The 12,175-nt window shown below is 46.6% G+C and overlaps 1 protein-coding gene across 4 annotated transcripts in view; it reads left to right on the top strand.

The window, feature by feature from the left end:
• The window catches only part of Fhod3 (formin homology 2 domain containing 3), a 429,128-nt gene that overhangs the window by 361,855 nt on the left and 55,098 nt on the right, over window positions 1-12,175 (top strand). For all 4 annotated transcript variants that reach the window (XM_036204945.1, XM_036204946.1, XM_036204947.1 and 1 more), the window contains one exon: window positions 10,410-10,688. In XM_036204945.1, coding sequence (XP_036060838.1) covers window positions 10,410-10,688 — 279 coding nt within the window. The remainder of the gene's footprint in view (window positions 1-10,409; window positions 10,689-12,175) is intronic.

Consider the following 12,175-nt stretch of genomic DNA (forward strand, 5'->3'; position numbering starts at 1 on the left):
TGCATATCCTTAGAAAGATATTCTAGAAGAAGGCTCTCAGTGCCTCTGCTTGCCAGGCTGTAGAAGCATGGGAATTCCATAAGCAGTTGTTACCCACCATGAAAGTACAATGGTTTTTAACCAAACTTTACTATCAACTTCATATTCTAATGTCTGCTTAGGGTAGGCAAGAAAATTTTCATGTTTTGAATAGCAATGACTTTGCTTGTTTGTATTTCATAAAGAGGGCATGAGGAATGTGAGGCCCTGCTTATAGCGGGAGTCTAGGGGAGACATGAATGTCTTTCGTGCAAGGCAGCAACCTCAGACTGATGCTTTCAAGTATAGTCAGGAAGTTCTGTGAGCTGAGACAATGAGAGTCTTCAGTCTTTCATCCAATGACCAAGACCTTGGAAGCAACAATAAATGACAGTCTGAGTTTCTTCCTGGCATCCGTCTGTGGCTCAGGACCTCAGGAACTACATGTTGTGTCCATGACTTCTCCTTTTCCTTGGGCGCTTCTCTCTGCTCATATACACTGCACTACAATATACACTGTGGTATACAGGCTGCAGGGTCGCTGAGAAGCACATGCTGGCTTCACAGGTCCTTAATTCTGTAAGTCCACCCCTGGACTCAGGGACCTTGCAGTGCATTTTGTGTACTTGAGACAAACAGGCTTCTTTTATGACTTTCCAAGATGAAGCTTCTCTGAAAAAAGCTGCCTGGGTCTGATAGATCCACTGACTAGAAGGTTCTAGTAGCTTTTTTGATGCATTCTCTTTGAACCCCTTTATATCTTCTAGATAATATACACAAGAAATGTGCCATTTGCCTTCTGGGTCCCCTCCTGCCTCACCAGTTCCCCATCATCTCGGCTCATGTTTCCTGTAGCTACTGCTCCTTTGATGCCCTTGGCACTTCTCTCTGAGGCTTGACTAGAGCCAGAGAGGCTACTGGAAAGCTCTGCCTTTGGAGTACCTTCACTCTCACAGAAAGGTTTATCCAAGGATGAGTGAGGATCAGAGTCTGCCCCATCCAACATGTTGGAACCAGAACAGCACCTGTGAGTCTGACTTTAGGAAAGACGTTTACGCAGCTCCAAAGAAGTCTTCGTAACCTAGTATTTATGGTCCCATCACCTGACTTCGAAATCACAAATATGTCGGTAAACAATGTAAGAGCCTGGGACAGCATCCCACTTTCTGCTGACAGTGTGAGATAGAATATTTACTGTGTTTTATCAGGTGCACAATAACTGAACATGAAACTGGCTGCTGCCGTTTTATTTTGTGATGCTGCAGTGTAGAACTGCAAGTCAGAGGTGGCCCCTGAGAAGGAAGAGAGGAATAGGAATTGTGTATGTGTGCATGTGTGTGTGTGCATGCAGGAACACATATGCATGCATGTAGAGGTCAGATGTCAGTATGTAGGATCTGGGTATTGAACTCAGGTCTTCATGTTTGAGTGCATGACAGGTACTTTATAGACTAAGTTATCTCTCCGGCTGCATGCATTTGTGTGTGCATTGAGAGGGGAGGAGAGGGAGAGCGAGAATGTGTTACTGTTTATTTTTTGAACCTAGGTAGGCAGGCACTCTACCACTGTGCTGTATGTCCAGCCTAGAGACGATCATCCCCGTTGTGCTTCAATCTTATCCCACTTTGAGCCCAGGTGCACAAAGCAGTTGAACACACCTGACATCGAGGTCTTAGATCTGCTTTGATGGCTGTCATTGTCATTTCGTGAGCTCTTCTTTATTCCCACGTGCTGTTTTGGAGTATGTAGACTTGGATGCAATTTGAGGGTGTCAGAATTTGGGTTTGGGATAGCACAGCCTAGAAGTTAATGTTGAGTTCCACTGTTGCCAAATGAGAAGAATCTTGATGATTGGAACTGAGGAGGGCAGTTACAGGACCTATAAAGTGTCACTTTATAAAGGTACTTTAGTATGTCTTAGACATGAACTTCTTTGGACATCTAGCTCCAAAATTTGAAGCAAGGCTGAGGCCTTAGTTTTGAAAGCCTACAAATTAACAGTAGAATTACTTTTTTGCTGGTGAGAGCATGTTACATTAAAAAACTTAATTATCTCGGTGTGTGCTTACATTAGTTTATGTATGTGGTGTCCACAGAAGCTCGTAGAGGACATTGGGTTCTCTGGAACCGGAGTCACCAAAGTTTGTGAAGCATGATGTGGGTGCCGGGAACAAAACCCTGGTCCTAAAGGAGCACTTAGGTGCTCTTAACTGCTGAGCCATTGCTCTGCACAACACGCTGGTTTTGTGAAACTTGCATGGCTGAGTTTGTACTCAACTAATGAAAGTATTCCTGTGAGCAGAGGCTCTGGGGGTGATTTTACACTTGGGGGACCTTTGGCAGTGTCTGGGGACAGCTTTGTTTGTCACAGTGGTAGGAAGGTTGTGGAGGTGATCTGAAGGGTCTCTAGTGAGCAGAAACAAGAGGGCTAGGAATCCTCTAACACACAGGACTGCTTTCCATGACAAGGAATTGTTTGGCCCTAAATGCCCACAGTATTAGGGATGAGAAAGCCTACTTTAGATAAATCTTAGCAACCAGCACAGCAAGAGCTGGCCCAACACCAAAGGCAAAGTCTGAAGAATGTCCGAAGTTGTGAGTCTTCTCCTGGGACCATTCTCAGATTTATGCGATTAAACCTCAAGTCTCAAGTCAATGGTGTTGGTTATTAGCTCTAAACAGGGGAGGTCTCTGGAATGTGCACTGTTTGAACAGCTATTATAGAACTGGCTGGCCCAGTCTGTGGTTTCATAAGACCTGCCTTAAAGCCAAGTTCTGGCAGAGCCATTGGGACGCTATCACAGACTAAAACTGATTGAAGTCACCCAGAGTTTGATTGAATCTAAATGTTATAAGTGAACATTGAACTCCACTATTAGGAACATTGATGAAAGCAGCCATTGGCACATCTACATCTACTCTATGTTGCTGCGTGTTTTCAGAAATATTAAATATTCCTCCTTTGTGGCTTAATCGTCTTCTATACCATGGAACCTGTGATTAACATTACATTTGGGCAGGTCTGTCTAGGTTAGAGTCCCAGCACTATCCCATGTGCTGTTTGACAGTGATATCCTACAGGAAGACAGTGGTCTAGACTTGAGAGATGTTTAGCAAAAGGCTGCTTGCAGAGATGTGGGGGTCAGGGGCCATCAGAAGTGCTCAAGCACCCTGAGGAAGCAAGAAGGAAAAGTACGAAATTACCTTACTACTAGGCTTGAAGGTCTGTGGTGAGTGATCAGCACTCAGAAAGAGCCATAAGCAAGGGAAGAAACCACAGAACTGAAACAGTTCTTGGCAACCTATGCAAGCCAGCCAGGTACATGGGGTTCTTGTATAGACATTCCAGTCTCTCTCTGCTTGCCGGCCCTAGAAGGTAGAAGTTGGGGGTAGTCTGGCAAAGGTGAGTGTCCTGTATTCATTCTCTCTGTGGAGTTCTGGGCAAGCTGATTACCTGCTCTGTAGATGCTTTCTCACTTCTTACATGGGGACATGGGTCTTTACTTTAGTATGGACTAGGAAATTAAAAGGGGTAACATTAATATGTTTCCTAACACAACCCATGGGCAGGAAAGATGCTTAATACATAGTAACTTCCATTTTTACTTTACTCAAGGCCAAGTGGGGCCCAACATTCAGCAGAGGTCTTGGAGACCTGACAAGGAGGTAGCGTTGGCCTTTGGGTGGAATCTCTGCTCAGCTGCCTTTGGAATGCAGGAGGAGCTAGTGACCACGCTCAGGTCTTTCTTTTCATTGCACGTTCTCTGGTGCTGTGATGTACATGACGCCATAGCCTTTTGTATCCACAGGATAAGGAACAAGGTGCCCCCTGGTTTCTCTGGCTTCTCATGTCTATGGGATTCCCTCTTAGCTTCCCAACCTCCCTTACTCCTGAAATGTTTGTTTCTCTGGTGCGAAGAGCTCCTTTGAAGGTTAGTTATATGGCTCAGTGGCTCAAGAGGCTTGCTGCTCAAGTCTAATGACCTGAGTTTGATCCCTGGGACCCATGTATACAGGTGGAAGGAGAGAACTAAGTCCACAAAGTTGTCCTCTGACCTCTACACACACTGTGACATACATGCATGTGTACTCAGAAAGACACTGCTGATAAACAGAACTAAAAAAAAAAAAAGCTCCTTTGAGTACTGCCCATTGGACTATGGTCCCACAGAACCTTCCTTTCCTGTTATTTCTTCTACTTTGCCTAAATGATACACTTATGCATCCTTTCACTGAATTTAAGGGTTTTTTTTCCCCCTTCCTCTCTTATATACTTCCTTCCAAACTTGAAATCTGGTTTCAGCCCTCAGAATCAGGTCAGCATGCTTCTGGCCAAACACATTTTTCTAGTCTTTCCAAAGTGTGGCCCGGCGATGCTGAGCTATGTCCGTCTGCTCCCTCAGGCTGCGGTCCAGCAAGACACACTCAGCTGTGGGCTCTGTGAATATCATCAGCCCCTCCCTGCACTGTTCTCCTTTCACTCCTGCTGGAGAAAGTGAGGCTGCTGGCTCTTCTTGCAGTCCCTCCCCCCTGCACAGCCCTTGAGATACAGGGAGAGCTGCATGGCTGCCCTCTAGCCAGGATGTGAGAGCAAGTGCATGGCCTTCTGGCAGCTCCTGCCCCAGATGCCTGCTTTATCATGGGTGGTGCCAGGGGCAGGGTTGGAATCCTGATGAACACATGCTAAAAAGGTAACACCCCGCCCCTTCTGCCTAGTCACCTTGGCATAATGTCCTACTGTGATGGTCTGGCCTTGGGAAGGGGGTGTTCGTGTGTGTGCAGGAGTTGAGTTTCTTCCTCAGTTTTTCTACCTTACTTTTTGAGACAGAACCTGGAGATCACTGACTGAGCGAGGCTGGTTGGCCAGATGACTGTAGAGATCCACCTGTCTCTGTCTTCCCAGAGTGGGTTTCCAGATATGCAATGCTATGCCTGACTTTTTATGGGTGCTGAAGAGATAAACGCAGCTCCTCATGATCGAGCAGCAAGCACTTCACTATCTGAGCCAGCCACCATAGGCACCCCTTTTTCAACAAGGTCTTATAGTATCCAGGCTAGCCTCTGACTCACTATGTAGCTCAGGATTACTTCCATTTTCTTATTCCCCTGTCTCTACCTCTGATTGCTAGGATTATAGGTATGCATCATGACATCCTGTTTTAATGCGGTGCCAAGGACAGAACCCATGGCTTTGTGCATGCTAGGTAAATACTCTACCACCTGAGCTATACTTCATGAGACCCTTGTCTTGGCCTTCCGAGAGTTATCATAGAGCTATCCCTATGGAGAGGTCAGGAAGATCTCAGCAAACATTTTATACAAAATGCTGAGTTTAAGTATGGCATAGAGGGTGCTGGCAGCATCTGCTCCCCTCAAACATAATTCTTCCTCCAGCTGATATATGTGAGGGAAACCACCCTAGTGTCCAGGGCCCCAGTCTCTTACCTGTCCTGGGTAGTTCTGGGTTCTTCTTTGCAGTCTTCCTGGTGGAGGTTCTTTGACTGGCATTTCCTTCTTTCTACCCGGAATCATCATTTGCAGGGTTGCTACCCAACTCTGCTCCATTCTGACTGGAGCTTCACCCTTAGCTTACGGACGAGCTTAGCTATTCCCACAGGAAGCATGTGTGGCCTGACATGGCATAGACGGGGGCTCTTGTAGCCAGCACAAACCATGTTTCCTCTCTACCTGAAGCAGCTGTCACTGCCCAGTACCAGTCTTAGGGCCATCTCAGATGCTTTTCTAGGTACACAAGGCCAATAATACTAGCCCCAGAGAGCTGACCAACTCCCTCTGCACTCTGAGCCTCACCTCATTGAACATCTTCCACACAGCATGCACTCCAGGTTTCTGTGTGTGCTCTTCTCCCTGCTCAGCACATTCTTACCCCCATGTTTGACCCTTTAACTCCTTCTCATCCTTGGAGACTTTGCTAAAGTGTCCTTTCGGCATGATGACTTATAGAACCCTTCTGGACCTCATGAAAGTGCCCTCCTCAGGGCACTACCTTCCCAGGGTACTGTGCTATTGATATCAAAACATGAATCATGATGGTAGATGTTTATATTGTGTAGTAGGAACTAAATGCCTGGTATCATGCCATGCCCATGGGGTAATAGGGCTCTTGTGCCTCACCATGCAAGATTTTGGGATCTCTTCTCTCTGGCCCTGTGCAGATACCATTGGTGTCACGGTGCAGCTGATTGGGCATCAGTGTATAGTTCCCACTGACATCACTGTTGGACTGGAGAAATGCTCATTAACTATGGGGACTAGAAGTAGCCACGTGGTGAAAACACTCATTTTTACCCCAGGTGTTGATGAAAACCTTTGTTTCCTGCAGACTACAGACCCCATGCCTTCTCTATGTCCTGAAGCCTCTGGGATAGAGGCTATTTATCCACAAGGCAAGAGGCCCTTCAGAGAAAGAGTAACCCCCAAGCAGTGGCTGTATGTATGAAGGAGGTGTTGCTAAGAGAAGCTCTGATTAAGGAGAATAAGAAAGAGGAGAAAGAACACTGTGGGATTTGGTGTTGTGTCTCTGGTCATCGTGCTTCCTATAGATTGACCAGGAGTGACAGGAACTTTGTGAGGGAATACTGCTTCCTATGCCAGATAGGGCCTCTCCAGTGAAAGAAGAGAAGATATGGCCCATAAGGAACCTTTGCCCTAGCTGTGGCTGTGTTTAAGATGGCTAGGGAGGCAAGGCAGTGATGGCGCATGCCTTTAATCCCAGCACTTGGGAGGCAGAGCCAGGTGGATCTCTGTGAGTTCGAGGCCAGCCTGGCCTACAGAGTGAGATCCAGGACAGGCACCAAAACTATAAAGAGAAACCCAGTCTCAAACAAACAAACAAACAAACAAACAAAAAGATGGCTAGAGGAGGGTCTTCCTCCAGGTCTTCCCATCGTCTTATCTGGTGACCTCCTGCAGGTGCCTGTCTACACACAAGCCTGACTCCTACAGATAAGGCTGTATGCCCGGTGTCCTCACAGCGTGGTAAGCTTCTGAAGGCAGAGGGGCAATGAGGTTGAACATCACTGTTGGTTCATTACATGTTCATAAGAGCAAGCCTCCATTCCTGTTTGCTGACTTGTCTCTTAACCCCTTGCTTGTTTTGCTTCACTTGGATGTGTGTGAACAGTACTTAGTTAGCTCAGAAATTAATCAGGACAGTCCCACATGCCACAGCTTTATGGCCAGACCCTGTGGACACTGAGGCATGTGTTCTAGGCAGGAGGTGACTTTGAAGATGATGACCTCTCTACAAATCATGAGAAAAAATCCACCCATTATTTGGAATCACAGATTAGTGGCCCAGACTCCATGCAGTTAGGTTCTGGCATATGGGGCCGGCATTGTGTTGTTTCTTCCCAGGAGTGTGTGGCTCATCCAGAGCTGGCACATCTGTTACCACATCTGTCCAGACAGCCCTTGGCCAACCAGGGGCTGAGCTGCTGTCTGAGTCCTGTGGGTTGAATGGGATGAGACAGCACAGGTGGTCCATGCCAACGACAGTCAAGCAGAGCAACCATGCATATTCCCTCTCCTTTGCTGAGTCTCCAGGGGCTGGTGACTTGTCCTAGCTTACCCTGCCAGGGGCAGAGCCACTGAGAGACACCCTTGTCCAGGTCCCCCACATGCTCGTGATGAATGCCCAAGTGCATGCCACATGCTAGGCTCTCACAGACACATTTTCATTTGATGTGGGTATTCTGAAGCCAGTGTGCATGTTCACATATGCTTTCTGTCAGCCCTATCATGATACCACCATTGCTCATGCTCCACTTTGGCCTGACTTGTAAAGCTCACAGATGTCTCTCTCTCTCTCTCTCTCTCTCTCTCTCTCTCTCTCTCTCTCTCTCTCTGCTAAAGACTGCATTATCAAATGGAAAAGAAATTAGCATTGAGATCCTCCCACCTCCTCAAAGGACTTCTCTGAAGGATATACTCAGTCTTCCCACGATAGAGCCTTGGTTTGGCTTTAAAGGGACAGTGCAAGGCATGCCGGTTCTCAGGCATGTGAACTCAAAGGACTGTGCCTTTTGGCTTCCTTCTGCTGCTATCAGCCCTGACATCTTTATCTGGAAAGCTGGCTGTCTGGGACAGCCTCTGGGCTCTAAAGCAGGCTCCTGTGCTAAGTTAGAGACCCTAAGGATGAATTCATGGCAGGACATCAGCCAGGCAGGAGGAAGAAACACACTATCCCACTTCCCAATTCATGCCTGAAGGGCACTATGGGATCCACACAGTGTGTCTTCTCTGGTGGCTAGAAAGCATCCAGAATGATAAGAAAAGGCTACAGTTCTTCCCTTTCTACCCTTCATCTGCCCTTCCCATCCTTCCTTTCCCTGCCCATCTCCCTGCTCCATCCCAGAAGAACACAGGGACAGGGATGGAGTGTTGTGTCGCCAGTGACTCCTGGCACAGTGACTTCCTGCTAAGAAGCTGATGATAGTTGGGCCTCTGCCCAGTGAGGGCCATTTTCCTACCTGCGGTAAAGGCAGAGCTTGGCTCACTAGCATGCTGAGAGACCAGCCCTAAATACCCTGTGACTAGCTCTCCCCAACTCCAAAGAGAGCAGTGTTCTCGAGAGAGAGAGAAAGAGACAGAGACAGAGACAGAGTCTGTCTATGTGTCCCTATGCACTCTAGCCTCATGCAGCCCAGGGGGTTGCTGTCAGGAGTGACCTGACCTCATCTGGCCTATCCATATGGCATTTGGCTGGAGGTGTTTGTAGTCACAGTCATTTTGTTACTTGTCCAAAGCTCACAGCTGAGAGCTTTGCTCAGCAAAACCAGGCATGAGGCAGACAGCCATTTTCCCTGCACCCTGGAGCAGCATGTGACTGGGAATAGGAGCATTTTATGTTTGCATTGACACCATGCTTCTAGTATTCATTGGATTACAAGTCGGCCTCTGCTCATGAGTGGTCCTTTTATTTAAGTTGTTGTTTTCAGAGTCTCACTATGGAACCCAGGCTGATGTGGAACTCACTGTATAGCCCTGCTAGCCACAGATTTTTAGTAGTTCTAGGATTACAGGCATAAGCCATTATACCCAGATTTTTTTAATTAGGTTAATTTACTTTACTTTATGTGTATGAATATTTAGCCTGCATACACACACACACACACACACACACACACACACACACACACCTCTTGGATCTCCTGAAACTGGGTTTACAGATGGCATGAGCCACCATGTGGGTACTGGGATTTGAACCCAGGTCCTCTACAAAAGCAAGTGCTCCTACCATGAAGCCATCTCTTCAGCCCAATACTTACTTTAAAAGTATTTCTTATAAGCAGAGCTGGAGCTTATTAAGAAAGGGGTTTTAGATTTCAGCATAGGCTTGAAGGGAGAAGAAAGAAAGGGTCCTAATGAAAAAGACAGTTGTGTACTCAAGAGTGTAGGCATGGGCTTCTCAAGAGTGAGACACCAAGTGATGCCTTGAAGCAGTTTTTGCAATCAAAGGCTAACTTTATATCATGGGCAAGCAGTATCCAAGCAAAGGGGGAATTGGACTTGCTGGGCTAGCCCCCCAATGTCAAAAAACTTTGGGCTGCAGCATGCTGGTTAGCTTGGTTTACTGTAGATTTCGCTGTCCCCTCCCCCCCTTGCTCCCAAAGACCTTGCCTTCATTCTGTGCTGGTGCAAAAGAAGTGACCCAAAGCTGGGTGGTGGTGGCGCATGCCTTTAATCCCAGCACTCGGGAGGCAGAGCCAGGCGGATCTTTGTGAATTCGAGGCCAGCCTAGTCTACAGAGCGAGATCCAGTAAAAGCGCAAAGCTACACAGAGAAACCCTGTCTCGAAAAAATAAAAACAAAAAAATAAGTGACCCAAAATATCAGGATTGAAAATAGTACCTGCATATTGTCTTGCAGTTTCCCAGTGTGTCTCAGCTGGGGTCCTGTGGTCAGCAGGGCCTTGATCAGGAGATCTAGGAAGATTCATCCTCCAGGCTTGCTTAGTGTTAGGTCTCTGTTCATTGTTGGCTGCCAGCCAGGGTGTGCTGTCAGCTTCCAGAGGTCACTTGTATTACTACTACATGACCCGTTTCATCAGGAATGCCAATGGTACATGTAGGGTCCTCAGGTCTCTAAGCCCGATGACACTTTTGTGTTGCTGTTTGGACATCTCCAATCAGAGGCTCCCCTCCCTGAAGCTGGCATGCCTGACTCCTCCACGTTTGAAAGTTCACTGATTGGACACACATGTCACCTGCCCAGTCCTGTTCACAGAAGCAGACATTAGCTCAATAGCCACAAACAGGAATCTTGGGGCAACTCTTAAATTTTTCCCAGAGGAATCAAACCCAGTTGTGCAGCTCCTTCCCTCCCAGAGAATCTGTTATCAATGTAGTCTCTGCTTTTGTCTCCATCAGTAAGCGGTGAGGACCACGAGCCTGAACTGGAGGCAGAAGCTGGGAAGGGTGCTGATGAAGCCAGCCAGGAGATAGCCTCTGCCCACAGGGGAGCAGAGAGCCGGGAAGAGCCGGCGCTGGAGCTGGAGCCTGAAGAAAGAGCCTCACTGAGTGAGAAAGAGAGACAGAACGAGGAGGTCAATGAGAGGGACAACTGCTCTGCCTCCAGCATCTCGTCCTCCAGCAGCACCTTGGAGAGGGAGGAGAAGGAAAGCAGGCTGCCTGAGGACCGGACGGCAGGTAAATGAAACCCTTTCTCCATGTGCTGAGGCCCTGCTGTACCACAGCCCGCCATAGGCTACTCTCCAAGGTGACCTGTGGGGACAGCTCACCCTTCAGCTATGTCACCTGTCACAGAGCCGACAGCTCCCCACTAGAGTTAGGCTCTGTGTCCTCCTCCCAGGCAGTGGGATGGCTCACTTCCAAAGATGCTGAAGAGGGTCCAGCTGTGAGAACTGTGCTGAGGAATGAGCCGTGGGAAAGAAACTGCTAGTTTCCTTGGATTTGTTTCAATGCCAATGATACCAAAGGTGGCCCTGTCCAGTTCCTGATTGGTTTAGAGACATGCCATGTCATCTATTCCCTTAGAAGACTTGTTTAAGGGAAGAATATAAAACCACAAGCAGAATAGACACAGCAAACAAATTGAATGAGTACTTGTTTTTACAGCATGGCTAACAGTGCATGGAGGTGAATTTGACATCTTGGACCAGCACATACAGGCTTTAGGTATAGTGTTACACTTTGTACTTAGGCCCACTCTTTAATGTAACCTATGTGTTTTTCCTTATGGAACTCTGTCTTTTCAGGGTTGCCGCTGGAATCCACTCATCTCACTTGTGACAGAGAACTTTACAGTTAGGGGCCAAGTAGAATGCTAGCCTGTATATCTGGCCCACAAGGACATCACTGGGGCTTTAGAGCCTTGGCTCAGAGGGTAGTTCATACCACTGGGGACAGCATTGGGTTTTGTTTTCTCATCCGTGACTTGTAAGCCATCAAGGTGGTCAAATACAGCATTTCTTATTACTGTGCTCTAGCCTTCATTAGACCACATATCAGAGCACATACTCAGGTCCCAAGGCTCCCCTTGCCATTTTGTGCCATGAGCCACACACTGTTTTGTCTTGTTAGTTATAAGATTGAGAATGCAGTCTCTGAAGCCTAGAAGAGTTAGTGAATGGATGAATGAATGAAAGGAAGGAAGGAAGGAAGGAAGAAAGAAAGAAAGAAAGAAAGAAAGAAAGAAAGAAAGAAAGAAAGAAAGAAAGAAAGAAAAAAAGAAAGAAAGAAACTATTCTCTTTCTCAACAGATCCATCAATGGCTTAGTCTAAAATAGTTACTGTTTATAATTTTCCCAGTTAGAACATGCTACTGAATTTAATTTTGCATGTGATTTATCACTATGATATAACAAGAAAGGACTCAAAGACTATTTGTTTATATCTTAGAAATTAATACACTAAAAATCTTGTTCTACTTGAATATGTATGTGCTAGAAAGTACTATTTACTTTCTTCAAAATGATATGATAGTTATTTCTAAATTCTAGATGTACTACTCAAATTTAACAGAATTATGATCACAATGCCAGGGTATAAGGTAAGTTCTTGGTCACCTTGATACTAGCTGATTTTTGTGCAGTATGAGTAGCATTATGAGTTACATATCATATTTGGGCTCAGCAGCCTAAAACACATCAACAAGTTGGAAAAGAAAAACTAAA

This window comes from Onychomys torridus, chromosome 13 (assembly GCF_903995425.1).
Source record: "Onychomys torridus chromosome 13, mOncTor1.1, whole genome shotgun sequence".
NCBI classification, from domain to species: Eukaryota; Metazoa; Chordata; class Mammalia; order Rodentia; family Cricetidae; genus Onychomys; species Onychomys torridus.